Genomic DNA, 21,067 nt, shown 5'->3' with positions numbered 1-21,067 from the left:
ACCTGCTGTGCCCATTATGAGGGGTTCCCTCAATCCTTGCACTAAATTCCCAGACCTGTATATCTTCTGTGCCCAGTATGAGGGGTTACCACCATCCCTGCGCTGAGTTCCTGAGTCTGCACTCCCGCTGTCCCCATTACGAGGGTTTTCCATCATCCTTACTGTTGTGCCCATTATGAGGGGTTCCCATCATCCTGATGCTGAGATGTTGGGTCTACACACCTGTTGTTTCCACTATGGGGGGGGGGGGTTCCCACCATTCCTGTGCTGAGTTCCCAGGTTTGCACACCTGCTGTGCCCATTATGAGGGGTTCCCACCACCCCTGTGCTGGGTTATTTGGTCTGTACGCCTGCTGTGCTCATTTTGAGGGGTTAATTTTGTTTATTGAAAAATCTTACAAACAACAACTTATATACAATCAAACCATAATAAATAAATAAAACATATTTACAAAATTATTGAATATGATTATACAAAACAAGAACATAATAAATGGTGTAAACCAAATTGCGCACAACACAATCCCTACGGGAGAGCCAGACTAAGGAACATCACCGTCACCATGCATGTAGCCTTTTATCAAAAATATATTTCATCTTGAAACTCTAGGGGAGTGAATCAAGAATACAAAGAAAAGCCGCACACCCCGAGATCAACAGGCAGCAGCTACAGAGTCCTGATATACCTCCACGCCCTTATCCAGGCCTCCTGCTGCCACCTGCCTTTCTCAAGACCCTGAATCTTCCCAACCTCACCCAGAATGTCCTGCACCACCACTTCCACAGGGAGGATTTTACTCCGTAAGGATACCTGACACCGTGCACTCCACGTGAAATAACGGACTACTAGACTAACTAAAAAAAGTGTTTCCAAATCATAATCCCAACGAGTCTGGAATGCCCCATAACCCACTCTGCATAACTCATATGGGGGAGGAAGGGTATACTCAGAGCCCTCCCCACCCTCTTGTACACCTCTATATTAAAAGGGCACTGAAGTAGAAAGTGATCCATGGACTCCACCACTCCTCCACACTCTCGGGCAGCTCCGAACACTCATGGAAAGAAACTTCAAGTTGCCCTTCACATATAGTTTTCCATGAAAGGTAAGCCAAGCCTGATCCCTAAACTTCATTGGGATTCTCTCCAAATTAATCAATCGCAAACCCACCCCTGTAAACCAGGCTTGGGCAATCCCTCAAGGCCAGTGGCTCGCAAAAAGCAGAGCTCATGATCCGCTTCTCAAGAAGTTTCCTTGGAAGAGATCTGACTTCTCCTGCTGTTACTTGTCACTGCCGAAACATTTTCGAACACGGGGCAACATAAGCCGGGAGCTGTTCATGCTTGACCCTCAGGCTTTTCACTGGCCCACCATTTTCCCAGTCTCGCAGAAAGGGCCTAAACCAGGACTGGAAAATACCAACCCACCCAGGCGGTCTCTCTGCCAACATGTTACCAAGATTGTACTTCACAAACATCAGATCGAAAAAGACTACAGGGTTGATCATCCCTAGACCACCCTCCCGCCTAGGAAGGAAAGTCACATTCCTTTTGACAAGGTTTATTCTGTTCCCCCATAACAGCTGGAAGAAACAACTATAGATCCTGGTATAGAGAGAAACTGGCAAAACGCAAACAAAACTGACATACAGAAAAATCGGAATCAGGTATGTCTTGATCAGATCAACCTTTTCCCTCAAGGAAAGCTGCCAACCTTTCCAGCTTGCCACCTTGACATCGGCATTCTCCAGCCTGTTCACCCAATTTGCATGACCATAGTTCAGCATCACATGTGGGCAGGACCTAGGGGGGTCTGCATGCAAATATAGCCTGCCTAAGAACACCCACTCCTCCAGACTGACATCCATCCATCAAGGCATTTTGATATTTGCATAACTCCTCCCACTATTTGCATCAGGCCTGACAGCTCTTGAGAGCAGCACTGAGGCAGGGTGCTGTGATGTTTTCAGAAAGCTATGTACAGCACCTTGCTGACCCCTCCCACCAGCCATGATCTGTCTGCATTGCATAGAGAAGCAGAAAGACCTAGTGATGACATCACTGGACTTAAAATAAAGTATGTAATAAAAAATTAAATTTTTTTTTTCAAGATGTTATTAGCTGTTGATGAGGGGGAAAAGGAGAAACCAAGGCAATAAAGGCAAAATATAAACAGAGTAAGCTTCAGCTAGTTCTGGCACAGACTTTTTTTTCTCTGTTGGTTTCTGCACCCGTCTCACTATAGCCTGGACTACATAATCTCCCTACATCTAAAATTATACCGCTGTCATCATATTTGCTGCGATTGGCTGCTTACAATGTGCTTACAATGTGCAACTAGTATGCCACCCCTATTGGGACACTTGAAATGCCTATGCTTGTCCTATGTCTCATACAGTGGAACCTCAGATTGCGAGTAATGCAGTTTAAGAGTGTTTTCGCAATACAAGCTATTTTTCTTTTAAACCCTGACTCGGTTTGCGAGCCTTGTCTTGCAAGACAAGCAGGATTCAAGCCACTGGGGTGTGCAGTACCACATTTGGCCAGAGGTGTGGGGGCACCGGTGACACTCGCACCTCTGGCCACATACAGTACTGCATACACCAGCAGTAGCTGTGGAACAGATTATCTGAGATTCCATTATTTCCTATGGGTAAACTCGCTTTGATGTACGAGTGCTTTGGATTACAAGCATGCTTCTGGAACAATTATGCTCGTAATCCAATGTATTACTGTATTTACTTTTTCAGGAATTGGCAAAAGGAATTTGAGTCAGTGGGGAAGCTGAAGTTTAAGCGGAGTTCCAGCCTGGGAAAAAAAAAATTTAAAGTGGGGGTCCACCTATCTATCGTTTTTTTTTTTTTTAGTTCATTCATAAACTTTTCTTCTCAGCATTACATATTCACATATTGTGTGTAATATGTCCGCCTGTGTCAGATTTCATCGGAAAGAATGACTTATATTATTCACTGCAGGCGGTTTCCATCTTCATTGTGGGCATTTGAAGCCCACAAGCATTTATTTCCTGGATGTGGTGAATGCTGTGCTCCCAGCATTCACCGCTCATTCCCACACATGCTCAGTGGCATCCTGGGAAGCATGAGACTAGATCCCAGGAGTCTGGGAGAGGCTAGAAACACGCCTACTCCCACGGGAGGAGAACCAGGAAGTGCAAAGAAGAATAGAAAAATAAAAGGTAATTACGGCGATTTAAATTTTTTTAAACGGCATGTCAGCATTTAGGCAAGGAAGAGAATACATACAGATATTGTTCAAAATTTGGGTGGAACCCCGCTTTAAATACTGTAACTGCTGATTTTTAATATAAGGGAACTTAACAGTCCAGGGAGCCCGAGATGTCGGATCCCCAACCTGTCCGTCCATCGGCTTCGGGTGCAGGTGCCGGCATTGCAAGTAAGGGAAACTGGCAGTGAAGCCTTCAGGCTTCACACAGCTGGCTTCCTGCTGAGCATACACGCGGCGCTTTCTGAATGGTCATTTTGTCTTCTGGGACACGCACAAGTCCCAGAAGGCAGCAGGGGGGAAGGAGGAGGGCTGGAAGCAACTGCGGAAGTGATGTAGCAACATAGGATGGAAATCCTGAAGAAAACATGCAAAAAAAATCAAACACAAGGGGGGCTTGGTGCGACAGGGTCAAGACCGAGTTCTCTTTTTGCCTGGAACTCCGCTTTAAGGTGTTTTTTGATGATTAGTTTTCATTTTAAAAAACATAATACAATACAATATTTTATAATACAATACAATATAACATAATACAATATAATATGACATAACATAATATAATATATTACAATATAACATAATATAATACAATACAATATAACATAATACAATACAATGAATAGCATGAAAACCATGCTAACTACAAAGCACTCACTGTGAAATACCACAAGGCAATCTTCAAAGCCAAAAAAGAACATTTCTCAGACACCATCTCATCGGCCTTAAACCATCCGCGGGAACTTTACAAAATAGTTGCGCAGTCAATGAACCCGACCTGCATAGAGCCCCCAGCAAACGATACTCAAGAATTCTGCAGTGAGTTATCAGATTTCTTCATCGACAAAATCGACAACATTCAGAAATCAATTCATCAGAAAATAACAACCAACCTCACTCAACCGAAGCAAAAAGAGGATATCGACACGAACATCACTCAACCACCGAATTTCTTTTTGTCCCCAATCACCACTGACACGACTAAAAACATCATCAGAAGCCTTCGAGACAGCACATCACCAAATGACATCATCCCCACTAAACTGTTGAAAGAATGTTCCGACATCTTGGCCCCTACCCTAACTCATCTCATAAATCAATCATTCAAAGAAGGGACTGTGCCAACTTCCCTCAAGCAAGGCATTGTCAAACCCCTGCTAAAGAAACCCAATCTTGACCCTAAGGACCCTAACTGCCGCAGACCAATAACAAGCCTCAACACCATCTCCAAGATTATAGAGAAAGCAGTAGTACAGCAGCTACAACGCCACCTGGACACACACCAACTCCTGGACCCTCTGCAATCGGGCTTCCGCCCAGGCCATGGCACAGAAACAGCACTTCTCAAAATATGGGATGACGCCCTTGAAGCAGCAGATGACGGAGAATCGAGTCTCCTGGTACTGTTAGACCTCAGCACAGCATTCGATACAGTGGACCACAATACTTTACTTGTCCGCCTCGCAGAAGTTGCAGGAGCTACAGATTCTGCTCTACAATGGTTTGCATCCTTCTTAGAGAATCGCTCTCAGATAGTGAAACTAGGAACATTCACCTCAGAAACCCGGGCAGTCTCCTGCGGAGTCCCTCAGGGCTCACCCTTGTCACCAGTGCTATTCAACGCCCACTTCTCAATATCATCAGGAAAACCGATCTCTGCTTCCACTCATACGCAGACCACACCCAACTCTACCTTCGCATCAAGGGACAAAAAGACCTTCATCAGCAATTACAGAAATGCCTCACTTTAATAGATGACTGGATGACCATTAGCTCCCTCAAACTCAACGGATCAAAAACAGAACTTCTTCTCCTACAAGCCAACAAAAATTCCAAAATAAAGACTCCGTGGGCACCTCCCACCATCCTTGGACAGACCATCTCTCCAAGCACCAAAGCCAAGAGTCTCGGAGTCATCTTTGACTCAGGAATGAAAATGGATGCACAAATAGGATCAGTAGTTAGCGGATCCCACCATCTCCTCCGCCTGCTACGTAGACTCATCCCCTTCATCCCAGAAGAGGACAAAGCGGCAGTTGTGGGAACAATCATCAATTCCCGACTCGACTACGCAAATTCGCTCTACGTAGGACTACCACAATATCAGCTTGCGCGCTTGCAACTCATCCAAAACACGGCGGCAAGACTGTTAACAGGAAAAAAACCCTGGGAATCCATTTCCCCATCCCTAAAGAGCCTACACTGGCTAACCGTGAAGAATCGGATCACATTCAAGACCCTCTGCCTCACTTACAAATGTATACAAGGAAACGCTCCGCTATATCTCCGGGAGAAAATAAAACACTACACGCCGAAGCGTAGTCTTCGATCAGCTAACCAAAACCTCCTCATCATTCCCAAATACCGCTACAAAGCAAAGGGAGAACAAAGATTCGCAGTCCAAGGACCTCGACTATGGAATGCTCTTCCAACCAACATCCGCATGGAAGAAAACCACCAGGCCTTCAGGAAAAAACTAAAGACCTTCCTTTTCTAAGAAGCTGACAACAGAGAATGCATCTAGCGCCTTGAGGCGATTCAGTTCGCATTTGTAGCGCTTTACAAATCATTAATTCATTCATTCATTCACAATACAATATAAAATAATATAATATAATATAATATAATACAATACAATAAAACATAATACAGTACAATTTAATATATTATAATACAATATAACATAATACAATATAATATAATAGAAAAAATATTGGAGTTGGACTTGCCTCAGAACCAGCTTTGTTTTCATTATAGTAAGTACTACGGTTATAGTAATGACTATGCCATTCTTTGAGATGTAGTATTTACTATCAATGCAAGCTAACAAATGGCCGCTATGGAAAAATCACGATTTCTTTTTTTCTTTTGCCCCAGTGTTTATAAAAGGGCCTCGCAGTGTCTTTTTTTTTCTGCTCCTGCACAATACACTCTGCATCATTGGCTTCCTATATTATGCTTAAATAGAATACTGCAGTATCTGTGATGAAGCATCTTTATAATTTTAAAAGGAAATCATTGCTATTTCATTGGCTGCGGGCGATGAAGCATTTTACCGCTATTGTCCGTCCGAGGCCAATTAATTGTGCTGTAGCCGCTCGTGACTTATTAAAATCTTAACTGCAACTAGACATTTCATGGTTATTAGCGCCAAATGACTAGTTTACTGGGATTCTGCTGGAAGTAGCGGTAAGGCCATCCAGTTAAATATGTGCTGGGTTTGCAGTCTGCCTTGCAGTAACAAAGAACTGAATTGACATTCCAGTTATTGGAGTAAAATTATATTTTGCTTACTTATTCGGAAACTGAAGCATGTATTTTGAACTGGTGCTTTAACTGATGGTTAATAGCAATGCTGATGGTTATGTTTGTATCAGTAATTTGCTATAGTAGGTTCAGCTTTTGTAAGGGTGGAGTTAAACTGAACAGGGGCAGGATCTCATGGTAGGGGGGCACGGCTAGCATTATAAAAGACTTGAAACTTGGAACACACCTGGGCACTTAGGTTACATAGTTAGTAGGGTTGAAAAAGGACACCAGTCCATCCAGTTCAACTTGTGTTGTGTGGGTGTATGTGTTTATGTCAATAGTACATTGTCTATCCTTTTATGTTGTGATCGTTAAGGTGCCCATCTAATAGTTTTTATAAAGTATCAACGCTCCCTGCTGTTACCACTGCTTGTGGAAAAGAATTCCACATCCTTACTGCTCTGACAGTAAAGAACACTCTACGCAGTTTAAATTGTTTGTAAAGGTTTGTTTAAGATTTTTCTTTAAAATAACAAACATGTTATACTTACCTGCTCTGTGCAAGAGTTTTGCCCTGGTTCTCCTTTTCTGGGGTCCCCCCGCAGCACTCCTGGCCCCTCCTCTTCATCGGGTGCCCCCACAAGATTTCACAACTCCTTTAAGGTTAAACCGCTTCTCTTCCAATTTCAGTGAAAGGCCACGTGTCTTTTTGACATCCCTTTTGCAGAAAAAGTTTCCCCCTATGCTAGGGTCACCACCAGTACATTATTTGTACATTGCTATCATATCCCCTCTCAAGCATCTACTCTCCAGAGAGAATAAGTTTAATGCTTGTAGTCTTTCTCCATAACTGAGATCCTTTAGTCTCTGTATTAGCTTTGTTGCCCTTCTCTGGACCCTCTCCAGTTCCAGCATATCCTTCCTGAGGACTGGTGCCCAGAACTGAATGGCATACTCAAGATGCAACTGAACCAGAGTCTTGTAGAGCAGGAGAATTGTAGTTTTATCTCTGGAGTGAATACCCTTTTTAATGCATGCTAATATTCTGTTAGCTTTGCTTGCAGCAGCTTGGCATTGCATGCCATTGCTGAGCCTGTCATCCACTAGGAACCCTAGGTCCTTTTCTATCCCAGATTCCATCAGAGGTTTTCCCCCTAGTGAATAACTTGCGCTCATATTTTTAGCACTCAAATACATTACTTTACATTTTTCAACTTTAAACCTCATTTGCTATGTAGTTGCCCACTCGTGTTCTGCTGGTTTGTCAGTGTTAATATCTGATGAAAGTTCGGCTGGGTCAGCAGTTGATCGGCTTATGAGGAGCTTCATCTCTAAGGACAGGTCCATCCATCCATCCACTTATCCATCCACCCATCCATCCACCCATCTATCCATCCATCCACCCACATATCCATCCATCTACCCACCTATCCATCCATCCACCCAACTATCCATCCATCCATCCATCCATCTACCCATTCATCCATCGTCCCACCCATCCATCCATAAATCCATCCACCCACCTACTCACCCACCTGTCCATCCATTCTGCACAACCTTCCTGCTGGTTGTGTATATCCTGGCTATCCCTCCTCTTTCCTATATGAAAGCAGTTTATTTCTTGGTATTGTCCTAAAGCTGACCATACTCTGTCCAATCTCTTTTTTCAGCAGACCATACACAATACAGTCTGTGCAATCTCCTATAGATCTGCCAACTATGTAGTGGCCTGCCTTGGGGGGGGGGGGGGTGCGAGTGAGGGGGCCAGATCTGTTTTGTGCCCCCTCCCCTAAAATTTTGACCACCAGCTGCCACACTGACTTCTGCTATCCATGTTCCAGTTGTTGGTTAGCTGCTCAAGTTTGTGGGACTTTGGTAAGCTTCCGATGGACAACACAGTGGTTTAGAGATACTCCTCTTTCTTCTGCAATGATGTTACACAAGCACCTGAAACACTCTTATTACCTACACTTCATTCCCCTCATTACACACGTTGCGATGGCACACATTCTGCAGAATGAACAAACTTATTTACAGAATGCTGTTTGCGATATTAATACAAGAATGTTACTCTGTTCTGCATTTGAGTTGTCCTTCACACAATTCTCGCAAGGTAGCTTCGCCTACGACAATGGTGAGGCTGTACAATGATGCGGATGTACAATGGTGTGGGTACCTTTAGATTAAGTACTTCCCACACACAGAATTGGCTGCTTACACTTCCCGATTCAGGGTCCTTTTACGGATGGACTCCCTCCTCTACTAATGATCACATCTTAGGATATGTGGCCTACCCTGCTTTCCCATAGGACAAAAAAGCCCTGTGGAATACTCCCCTATATACCCTCATAACCGGAAGTGATCTTTCCTCTGGCTGATGCACCTCTGTACATAGTTAACCCCACCGGGCATGATTATATACACAAACATAGCACCTTTAGAGGCACCTGCCAAGAGAATTTTCTTTCAAAAAGGGGAAATGTGCAGGCATGCAGAGCTCAATTTGTGGCATTGCCAGATTAGGTCTATAAGAGGCTACTGCACAGCCGTGGCCAGTGCTCAGAAGCTAGAAGGGGAGGGGTAATTTAGCTCAGTGGGTAGTGGTGCGGAGAAAAAAAGGATAAATGCAGTGATCCATTAAAGCAACCTTGTTGTGAAAAAAAAATGATAAAATAACTGCTACCTGTAAAATAAGTTGGTGCTGTAAATACTCACCTTTCATGGTGCCACACTGACTAACACTTCTCAGACCACTAGACTTGAAGTCTGCTAGAAATAACAACACTTCCGAAAGTGTCAGTCCCCTGGTCCTCTGCAGGTCCCACTGGGTTCTCCCTCTGACCTCACACAATCACTTTCTCATGTCAGAGCAATGATGTCAGAGGGAGCCAGCGACACCTTCAGAGGACCAAGAAAATTGGCCCTCTTGGAAGTGTCAGTTTCCCAGTGGGCACCACGAAAATTTTTTTTTTATTGCCTTCTTCCACCGATAGCAGCTCTTTTAGCAAAACATTTCTCACTACAGAGTTACTTTAATTCATTAGTCGAGGAGCAAGTTTGAAAAAAAACAAACGTCAATTTTCAGTTTCAAAATTGCTCATCAAAAAGAAGGAAAAACAAGACCTAAAGAAGACGGCTCTGGTTTATCTTACTAGCAGGAAACAATTTTATGTTCACCTCAATAGCTGTTGTATTAATTCCTAGGATCAATCATTCTACTGATGAATTCAGCTAATTAGATTTAGAGAAACCACCTTTTCTGCTAAGAAAAAAAAAATGCAATGCGCATTTACATTTATTTATACTGTGAATCAAAAGCACCTGCCTTGACAGAAAAGTACAGAGATGTACAAGTTGTCCAAGGAAGGACCATTTTCTATGATGTTTAGAAAAAAAGGAGACTTTTATGGCCTTCTCAAAATCATACACGAGAAGAAACTAGGTGTTGACCAGAGAAAATTCTCCAGTAACCTGCAATAGTGGACTATGAGGGCCAAAACAATGGAGAAAAATAATAATCTTTATTATACAATATTAAAAAAGATAACAATGAAGGTATCTCTTTTAGAAGGCATCACTTTCCCCAGATGTTTACGGTTGGATACCTTGATTTTTTATCTATGCTAATATTGTATAATAAAGATTATTATTTCATTCATTATTTGTCTCCATTGTTTTGGCCGTTATTGTAGGTTACTGAAGAATTTTCTCCGGTCAACACCTAGTTTCTTCTCATTTTCTATGCTGGTTACCAGATGAGATCTCTTCAGAAATTCCATATGGAAGTCAATATGGGCATATTAGAGCATCTTAACTTTGGGTTCCTTGGTTAAATGGAGGCAGAGGAGGGTATCTCCAATTTATTTGTGTTGCCCAACTCCAATCCAATTTTTTTTTTTAATACTTAAAAAGAGTAAACATCTCTGTCCATTTTTTATTACTGTCTGTGACCCTGTTGTGGAGGTTTCAGCTCAATTCCTGACCGTGCGATAGCAGGCAAAGCCCACCCCAACACCTCCCTAGATCCGGCTCTGATGAGGGGCAATGCAGAAAAAAAAAAGTTTAATCAGAGCATTCAGCATTTATTAAGGCTTAAGTGAAGCATTAATAATACTCAATTAAGTTATATTCTAATGATGCCTAACCAATGGTCAACTGATCAATAAACACGATAATAATAAATGTATTGAATGAAAGAATGCGCAGTTCCTTTAAATAACATGCTTGGGGAATTCCTTAAACCTGCCTGTGAAATGGCAGAGATTTAAGACATACTAAAGCAAAGGTGACATTTAGAAAGAAAAAAGACATAAACATTTGCTGCTAAATGACATTTCCCGGATGGCTTTGGTTTGTTTGTAAACCAAGTCATTTTGAAGGTGATCAGACAAAGGATTACCAAATAAAGGGCATGGGGAGCAGGGCACTGCCCTAGGGGACATTAATAATAACACACAATTCCTCAATTAACATGCCAAGGGGGTTCTCTTAAACCCCCACAATACTGTAAGTGGCACACCTGTATGTACTAAAGCAAAAGCTAAATGACATTTCCTTGCGAAAGTTCACTGTGAATCCTGCATGGCAACAAATTTGAACCTCATTCTAGTGATTATGATGATGCATTTGACAGTCTGGTGGTGAAGGGGGCATGGGGACACACTGGGCAATGCAAATGGGGTCTGTAATTGTAATGAGCTAAAGAACCCACCCAAGAGAGATGAATTTATTATGGCTTCTGAATTGCACCACACTGCACTCTATACTGGGTGGACTGCGTTTCCATCTACTTGCTAAATGTTGCTTTATATGAGTACTTTACATTATATTTTTCTGTTTTTTTTTTTCCAGATGCCCATTACATAACTTGTAGAATACAAGAGTGTGCAGAGACCACTAAGAGCGGACCGTTCTCTCGTTATATTGACACCAATTCATTAGTGGTACAGGACGAGTATGTCTTCATTCAGGTAAGAGACCAATCAGAGTAGAAGGACACCACCCTTCTTACTAGTGTTAGCCAATGGTGGCCTCTAATGCATGATGGGAGTTGTAACTTTGTCAGGTTTCCGTGTCAGGATTGTTGATGGTATACATATAACTTGGAGGTCCCAGTCCAGGTCCAGGAGTAGATCAAAGCCCAGTAACCAAAACCTCATATATAAGCTATAAAGAGACCTCACCCAAAAAAGAAACAAAATGTTTCTTGCAATAGAAGATTGATTTTGCGTATCGTTTCTACTACCCATTCCTGGAACTTTTGCTTTCCTGAAGATCTATGGCCACCCAAATAATCTTAATATCTGGCACTTGTCGGTGTGTTGGATGCCTGGTGCTCCAATGTGTGCTGTGCTTGCATCCACTAGACAAGAGGGCACCATCGGATAGAGTAACCTTCTTAAAGTGATATTACAGTAAAAAAAAAATGTTTTTTTTTTTTAAAAATAACAAACATTTTATACTTATCGTCTCTATGTAATGGTTTTGCACAGAGCAGCCCCGATCCTCCTCTTCTTAGGTCCCCCGCTGGTGCTCCTGGCCCCTCCCTCTTGCCAAGTGACCCCAGAGCAAGCAGCTTGCAATGGGGGCCCCAGAGCAGTCCAGCTACCGAACCAGGTCTCTTCATTCATTGGCTCACTGGCTGTGATTGACAGCAGGTGGAAACCAATGGCTTTGTTTGTTTTTTGTTTTGGATTTAGGGAGAAGTACATACAAAGCCTGTATGGCTGTACTTGTCCTGTGGATCACAGAAGTGCAGTTTGTTCTGCACTCTAGTGACCCGTTTTGAGCAGACAGTGGGCTGAAGCTGCTGTCAGCTGACATCACAGTGTCAGTCCAGGCATGGGAAGGCTCGCGACCATATGGTCGAGATCCGCCCACATGCCTGGACCGACACCCGGCTCAGCCTTTTAGTGAGCCGCTGAGAGCCTGAGCTGGCTGTTTCTGCCTCCTCCACAGCCCAGAGCTCAAGTGAGCGGGCGAGGGGGGGGCAAAGCAGAAAATGATGACTGCCAGACCGTAATCAGCTCTCTGCTCATGGAGCTCTGAGAACCAAACAATCGGCGGTGTTTGATCGCTCAGTTCTCAGTGTTAGAGCCGGCTGACCGGTGCTGCATCCACCTAGGTAGGTATGATTTAAAATTAAAAAAAAAAACATACTTCTCTTTTAAGGCTAGTACACATTATAGAAGTATATGCTTTGTTCATTTTTCATTTCAGAGGTTTACAAAAACTTTACTACCTAGGTCAAGGGTGTCAAACTCAATTTCATCGTGGGCCGCATCAGCATTATGATTGTCCTTAAAAGGGCCGGTTGTATCTGTAAGATTAGATGTCCAGCGCATCCCCTCCCCTTACATTAGATGTCAAGAGCCACCCCACCATCAGAAGTCTCCATAACATCACAGTGCACCCTCCTTCCTTATGCTGCTGCTGGGAAGAAGCTGGATGCATTGCTTGAAAGCTAAAAGTAGGGGTCTGGAGGAGGAACAGAGGAGGGCTGGAGCTCTCCTGCAGCTTCAGGAGAGGTGCGAGGGCCACATGAAATGGCCTGGAGGGCCGGATTCGGCCCGCGGGCCTTGTGTTTGACACCTGTGACCTAGGTGGTCACGATTAGCTTTGTAAATATAACCTCCAACTTTTATTAAGCCATATTTTTTTAATTGCTTTGTTTACATTTAGCTGTCTGCGGAAAAGCATTTTTACAGACCAGGACTGAAAACAAGAAGGGATGTATAAGGATTGCCTCTATCGTAATTTACAATGACATGCTTTACTGATCAGCATTTCTGTTTGATTTGGTGTTTTCTGTGCCAGGAGCCCGTAAAGGATGGTTTGATAGCGCAGTACACTCTCATAGACCACACTCTGCACTGCAGACAGCTAAATCCAAACAAAGCAATGTTTACAGCAGCTATTCCCTAGAAGCTTCTTTTTTAAATTGCTGACTGTCTTTGGATTTATATAACAATATAATTTGTTTAAAATCTGCAGCTATCATTTCAGATAGTAAACAATGTCTATGTGATTTCTTTCGTAGCCATTTGTTACAGTTTTTTAGAGACTAATAAATATTTATATATACCTATAATCCTGTGCCTAGGAAATGGGCACCAATGGGATATTCAGATGCTATGGGATTAAACGATTTCTTTTTTTTTCTAAGCATCTGAATGGGTTTGGGTTCCTGCGGTAAATGCCGGTAATGAAAGTTTACAAATAGCTTAACCATGTCACCGGCGGGGAAATTGTGTTTTATCCCTGCTGCTGTTTGGTCATTGGTCAGTAATTGCCGGTTGTGTTGAGCTGCAATTGCTGATGTGACATGCACATCTCATGAAGAAATTTCACAGCAGCTTCTGTTATTCTGCACAATGGCTACAATTTCATGAAACAATACTGTAATCACTGTCAGTGCTGAGATCAGGGGATTGTTTGCTGCCAGCAAAGAAAATAACAGTATTAGCTAAAAATTAAAGTTTCATATTTTTTCTGCACTGGGTGTCTGTTATCCATTTAAAAAAAAAATAGTCACATTATTGAGAATGCAGCCTAACCATTTACTAGAGATGGATGACATTGCTGAGAATCCAGCCTATCCATTGATTGGAGATCGGTGACATCACTGAGAATGTAGCCTATCCATTAATTGGAGACCAATGATGTAACGGAGAATGTAGCCTATCCATTAATCAGAGACCAGTGATATCACGGAAAATGTAGCCTTTCCATTCATTGGAGACCAGAGACATCACGGAGAATGTAGCCTATCCATTAATTGGAGACCAGAGACATCACAGAGAATGTAGCCTATCCATTAATTGGAGACCAGAGACATCACAGAGAATGTAGCCTATCCATTAATTGGAGATCAGAGACATCACGGAGAATGTAGCCTATCCATTAATTGGAGACCAGAGACATCACGGAGAATGTAGCCTATCCATTAATTGGAGACCAGAGACATCATGGAGAATGTAGCCTATTCATTATTTGAAGACCAGTGACATCACGGCGAATGTAGTCTATCCATTCAGTGGAGACTGGTGACATTACTGAGAATGTAACCAATCCACTCATCAAAGACCGGGGGGTAATAACTAAGAATGCAGCCTATCCATTCACTAGAGAGGGATGACATCACTGATAATGTAGCCTATCCAATCACTAGGGACCAGTGACATCACTGAGAATGTAGAGACCAGTGACATCACTAAAAATGTACCCTATCATTCACTAAAGGCTGGAAACACCACTAGGAATGGAGCCTATATATTCACTAGAGACTGGGAATGTAGCCTATCCATCCACTAGAGATCAATGACATCATTGAGAATGTAGCCTATCTATTTACTAGAGACCAATGACATCCCTGAGAATGTAGCCTATCCATTCAAAGAGACCAGTGCCATCACTAAGAACGTTGCCTATCCATTCACTGGAGACCAAGGACATCACTGAGAATTCAGCCTATCCATTCACTAGAGACTACTGATGTCACTGAGAATGCACCAATTTAAGAGAATCAATATATTCTCAGTTTGATCCATGTGGGTAAAATTTTCTTACCTTTACCTATGGCCAAAGAAAATAAGAACAACCTGTCAATGTGTGTGTACACATGTTTTTCCAAAGGCAGGCTGTTATGGAAGTTCCAAAAGAGATGCAGGCCAGACCCGAAGGCTGGGCAGAGGCCTGTGGTACATCTGCGTATACGCAAGAAATATGAAAATGGCAGCGCCAGAGGGGGAGGTGAAACCAAATGAAAGGGGACTGAAGTTCTTTTTTAACTTGAGACTAGTCACATCATTGAGAACGCAACTTATCCATTCAGTAGAAACTGATGACAGCACTGAGGATGCAGCCTATCAATTCACTCTCTAAAGACCGGTAACATCACTAAGAATGCAACCTATCCATTCACTAGAGACTGGTAACATCACTAAGAATGCAACCTATTCATTCACTAGAGACCGATGACATCACTAAGAATGCAGCCTATACATTCACTAGAGAGCGGCAACATCGCTGAGAATGCAACCTATCCATTCAGTAGAAACTGATGACATCACTAAGAATGCAACCTATCAATTCACTAGAGACTGGTGACATCACTGAGAATGCAACCTATCCATTCAGTAGAAATTGATGACATCACTGAGAATGCAGCCTATCAATTCACTAGAGACTGGTGACATCACTTATAATGCAACCTATCCATTCACTAGAGACTGGTGACATCACTAAGAATGCAACCTATCCATTCACTAGAGACTGGTGACATAACTAAGAATGCAACCTATCCATTCACTACAGACTGATGACATCACTAACAGTGCAGCCTATCCATTTCCTAGAGACCGATGACATCACTAAGAATGCAGCCTATCTATTCACTAGAGAGTGGCAACATCGCTGAGAATGCAACCTATCCATTCAGTAGAAACTCATGACATCACTGAGAATGCAGCCTATCTATTTACTAGAAAACAATGACATCACTGAGAATGCAGCCAGGAGATTGAGGGATTCTTAGCTGGTAGCAAAGAAAATAATAGTATTAGCTAAATATTACAGTTTCATATTTGTTCTGCGCTGGATGTTATTGATTTTTTGAAGACTAGCCACATTACTAACATTGCAGTTATTTACTAGAGATCTGTGATATTACTTAGAATGAAACCTATTCGTTTATTAGAGATAGATGACATCACTGAGAATGCAACTTATCCTTTCACTAGAGACCAGTGACAACACTGAGAATGCAACCTATCCATTCAGTAGAAACTGATGACATCACTGAGAATGCAGCCTATCCATTCATTAGAGACTGATTACATCACTGAGAATGCAGCCTATCTATTTTCTAGAGACCAGTGACATCACTAAGAATGCAACCTATCCATTCACTAGAGCCCAATGACATCACTGAGAATACGGTGAGATTAGAGAAGTAAACAAGTGGCTGAGGACCTGGTGTAGTAAGGAGGGGTTTGGGTTCCTGGAAGACTGGGCTGACTTCTCAGTCGGTCACCAGTACTATAGAAGGGACGGACTGCACCTAAATGAGGAGGGTGCAGATGTGCTGGGAGTAAAGATGGGCAAAAAGTTAGAGGGGTTTTTAAACTAGGCGACAGGGGGGGAGGGTACAGAGGTAGAGATAGTCAGTGCGGAACATAGTCCAGAGGGTAGTATTGGGGGCATTAGTGGTAGGTTGACTAAAGCACATAAACCCAAGGACAGCATAGTCCTAGTCCTAGTTTCAATCTCGGAACATCCAATAAGAGGATAGTATGCAACCGGTCTAAACAACGTGGCATATTCATCAATGCCAGGAGCCAGGCGGACAAGATGGGTGAACTAGAGATACTGTTGTACGAGGAGGATTTGGATTTTGTGGGAATTTCAGAGACTTGGTTCAAGAGCTTGATTGCCTGGCAACCAATCAAGGGTATACCCTTTATCGCAGGGATAGAGAGGGTAAAAAAGGGAGAGGGGTATGCCTGTATATCAAAAATAATGTACACGTGAATGTGAAAGATTACATCACTGAGGGAGCTAGGGAGGAGGTGGAATCCTTATGGGTAGAGCTCCAAAAGGACGAAGCGAAGGAGAAAATAATACTGGGAGTATGCTATAGGCCCCCTAATCTGAGGGAGGAAGTGGAGACAGATCTCCTATCACAATTTGGATTAGCAGCAAGGATGGGAAGTGTTATCATAATGAGGGATTTTAATTATCCAGACATAGACTGGGCGGAGGGAACCCGCATTCGTCTAAGGCTCGCCAGTTCCTAAATGTCTTGCAGGACAATTTCATGGGTCAGATGGTAGACACCCCAACTAGAAATAAAACGTTACTAGATGTACTGATTACCACCAATACAGACCTGATCACGGATGTGGAAATATGGGGAAATTTAGGAAACAGCAATCACAGGTCAATTGGTTTCAGTATAAAAAACACAAATAGGAAACATAAGGGAAATACAAAGACACTGAATTTCAAAAGAGCCAACTGCCCTAAACTACAAACCTTGCTAGAAGATATAAATTGGGATAAAATCTTAGGAACAAAGAACACGGATAAGAGATGGGTTCACTTTAAGAGCATATTAAATAAGGGCATTAGCCAATGCATCTCATTGGGTAATACAATTACAAGAGCGAACAAAAGTCCTGGATGGCTTAACGCCAATGTAAAAATGCATATAAAAGCAAAAGAGAAGGCCTTTAAAAAAATAAAAGTTCAGGGATCATCAGCATTCAAAATTTATAAAGATTGCAATAAGAAATGTAAGGGTGCAATTAGGGCGGTTAAACTAGAACACAAAAGACACATAGCGGAGGAGAGCAAAAAAATCCCAAGAAATTCTTTAAGTATGTAAACAGTAAAAAAGGGAGGACAGACCATATTGGCCCCATAAAGAATGAGGAAGGACATCTGGTTACAAAGGATAGGGATATGGAAAAGGTATTGAATTTATTCTTCTCCTCGGTCTTCACAAGGGAATCGGGGGCTTCAGTAACCAAAACTGCAGTGTTTATCCTCGTGACACATCACAGGAAGCATCCTCATGGCTAACAGAAGAGAGAATTAGACTTAGGCTTGGGAAACTTAACATTACTAAATCACCGGGACCGGATGGCTTGCACCAGAGGGTACTTGGGGAACTCAGTCAAGTAATTGCCAGACCATTGTTCCTAATTTTTACTGACAGTCTACTGACTGGAATGGTACCAGCTGATTGGAGAAAAGCCACCATTATTTAAAAAGGGCCCAAAATACATTCCTGGGAATTACAGACCAGTTAGCCTAACATCAATAGTATGCAAGCACTTGGAGGGGACGATAAGGGACTATATAAAAGATTTTAGTAATGAAAACTGTATCATTAGCAGTAATCAGCATGGATTCATGAAGAATCGTTCTTGCCAAACCAATCTATTAACCTTCATTAAGGAGGTGAGTTGCCATCTAGATAAAGGAAGGCCCATAGATGTGGTGTATCTGGATTTTGCAAAAGCATTTGACACAGTTCCCCGTAAACGTTTACTGTACAAAATAAGGTCCGTTGGCATGGACCATAGGGTGAGTACATGGATGGGGTAAACAATCTCTGTATTACCGATGATACTAAGCTAAGCAGGGCAATAACTTCTCTGCAAGATGTGAAAACCTTGCAAGAAGATCTGAACAAATGAATGGGGTGGGCAACTACATGGCAAATGAGATTTAATGTAGACAAATGTAAAATAATGCATTTGGGTGGCAAAAATATGAATGCAATCTATACACTGGGGGGAGAACCTCTGGGGGAATCTAGGATGGAAAAGGACCTGGGGGTCCTAGTAGAGGATAGGCTCAGCAATGGCATGCAATGCCAAGCTGCTGCTAACAAAGCAAACACAATATTAGCATGCATTAAAAAAGGGATTAACTCCGGGGATAAAGCGATAATTCTCCCACTCTACAAGACTCTGGTCCGGCCGCACCTGGAGCATGCTGTCCAGTTCTGGGCACCAGTCCTCAGGAAGGATGTACTGGAAATGGAGCGAGTACAAAGAAGGGCAACAAAGCTAATAAAGGGTCTGGAGGACATTAGTTATGAAGAAAGGTGGCGAGCAATGAACTTATTCTCTCTGGAGAAGAGACGCTTGAGAGGGCATATGATTTCAATATACAAATACCATACTGGTGACCCCACAATAGGGATAAAACGCTTTTGCGGGAGATTAATAAGACACGCAGCCACTCATTAAAATTAGAAGAAAAGAGGTTTAACCTTAAACTATGTGGAGGGTTCTTTACTGTAAGAGCGGCAAGGATGTGGAATTCCCTTCCACAGACGGTGGTCTCAGTGGGGGTATCGATAGTTTAAAAAAGTATTAGATAAGCACCTGAATGACCACAACATACGGAGATATACAATGTAATACTGACATATAATCACACACATAGGTTGGACTTGATGGACTTGTGTCTTTTTTCAATCTCACCTACTATGTTACTATGTAACTATGTAATTCGGCCTAGCCATTCACTAGAGACTGGTGACATCACTAAGAATGCAGCCTATCCATTCCCTAGAGACCAGTGACATCACTGAGAATGCAGCCTATCCATTCACTAGAGACTGATGGCATCACTAAGAATGCAGCCTATCCATTCTTAATTGCCTGTGATGTATGTTTGCAGATTTTGCATACTATATTTTCCTATAATCTATTGTATTATTATGCATATTTATTTAGCTATAGAAATACCATTTAAATACAGTGTAATTGTTGTTAGTTCCTAAAGTAAACCTGTCATGAGCCTAATATGGACGCCTTCATTTCTTGTCTACGTGTGAAAATACCAATTGCTTGGCTACTCTGCTGACACACTGGCTTTAGTACTTTCTAAGGTGTTGACCTAGTACAAGTATACAAGTAAGAACAGCCAAATGTCCTTATCCACATATTGTTAGCAGGTCTCCACACAAGAGTATTAAAACCAGAGAATTATTATGACAGCCAGACAACTGGCATTTTCAGAGACAGGCCAGCAATGGAAATCTCTATATCGATCCTGAAATGAGTCTGTTAATTGAAACTCGTCAAGAGAATGTAAAATACAAGGTTAAGGGATCATTATCAGCATTCAAACTTTATAAAGAATGCAATAAGAAATGTAAGGGTGCAATTAGGGTGGCTAATATAGAACACAAAAGACACATAGCGGAGGAGAGCAAAAAAATCCCAAGAAATTCTTTAAGTATGTAAACAGTAAAAAAGGAAGGACAGACCATATTGGCCCCATAAAGAGTGAGGAAGGACATCTGGTTACAAAGGATGGGGAGATGGTGAAGGTATTGAATTTATTCTTCTCCTCAGTCTTCACAAGGGAATCGGGGGCTTCAGTAACCAAAACTGCAGTGTTTATCCTCGTGACACATCACAGGAAGCACCTCATGGCTAACAGAGGAGAGAATTAGAATTAGACTTGGGAAACTTAACATTAATAAATCCTCGGGACCGGATGGCTTGCACCAGAGGGTACTTATGGAACTCAGTCAAGTAATTGCCAGACCATTGTTCCTAATTTTTACTGACAGTCTGCTGACTGGAATGGTACCAGCAGATTGGCGAAAAGCCAATGTAGCACCATTATTTAAAAAGGGCCCAAAATACATTCCTGGGAATTACAGACCAGTTAGCCTAACATCAATAGTATGCAAGCACTTGGAGGGGATGATAAGGGACTATATACAAGATTTTAGTAATGAAAACTGTATAATTAGCAGTAATCAGCATGGATTCTCTTAACAAGTTTCCTTTAACATACTCATTTCAGGATCGATATAGAGATTTCCATTGCTGGCCTGTCTCTGAAAATGCCTGTTGTCTGGCTGTCATGATAATTCTCTGGTTTTAATACTCTTGTGTAGAGACCTGCAAACAATATGTGGATAAGGACATTTGGCTGTTCTTACCTGTATACTTGATGAGTTTCCATTAACAGACTCATTTCAGGATCGATCTTACATTTCATTTTGTCAACTTGTTTCTCGTCTACTTGTTGAAAAAGAGCGAAT

The 21,067-nt window shown here is 42.2% G+C and overlaps 1 protein-coding gene across 1 annotated transcript in view; it reads left to right on the top strand.

Moving 5' to 3' along the window:
* The window catches only part of SORCS3 (sortilin related VPS10 domain containing receptor 3), a 988,335-nt gene that overhangs the window by 624,810 nt on the left and 342,458 nt on the right, over nt 1-21,067 (top strand). The window contains exon 7 of the mRNA XM_073595927.1: nt 11,341-11,459. Coding sequence (XP_073452028.1) covers nt 11,341-11,459 — 119 coding nt within the window. The remainder of the gene's footprint in view (nt 1-11,340; nt 11,460-21,067) is intronic.

This window comes from Aquarana catesbeiana, linkage group LG08 (assembly GCF_042186555.1).
Source record: "Aquarana catesbeiana isolate 2022-GZ linkage group LG08, ASM4218655v1, whole genome shotgun sequence".
In the NCBI taxonomy this organism is placed as follows: domain Eukaryota; kingdom Metazoa; phylum Chordata; class Amphibia; order Anura; family Ranidae; genus Aquarana; species Aquarana catesbeiana.
Note: the sequence above shows the minus strand (reverse complement) of the source record. Positions and strands in the feature narration are given on the sequence as shown.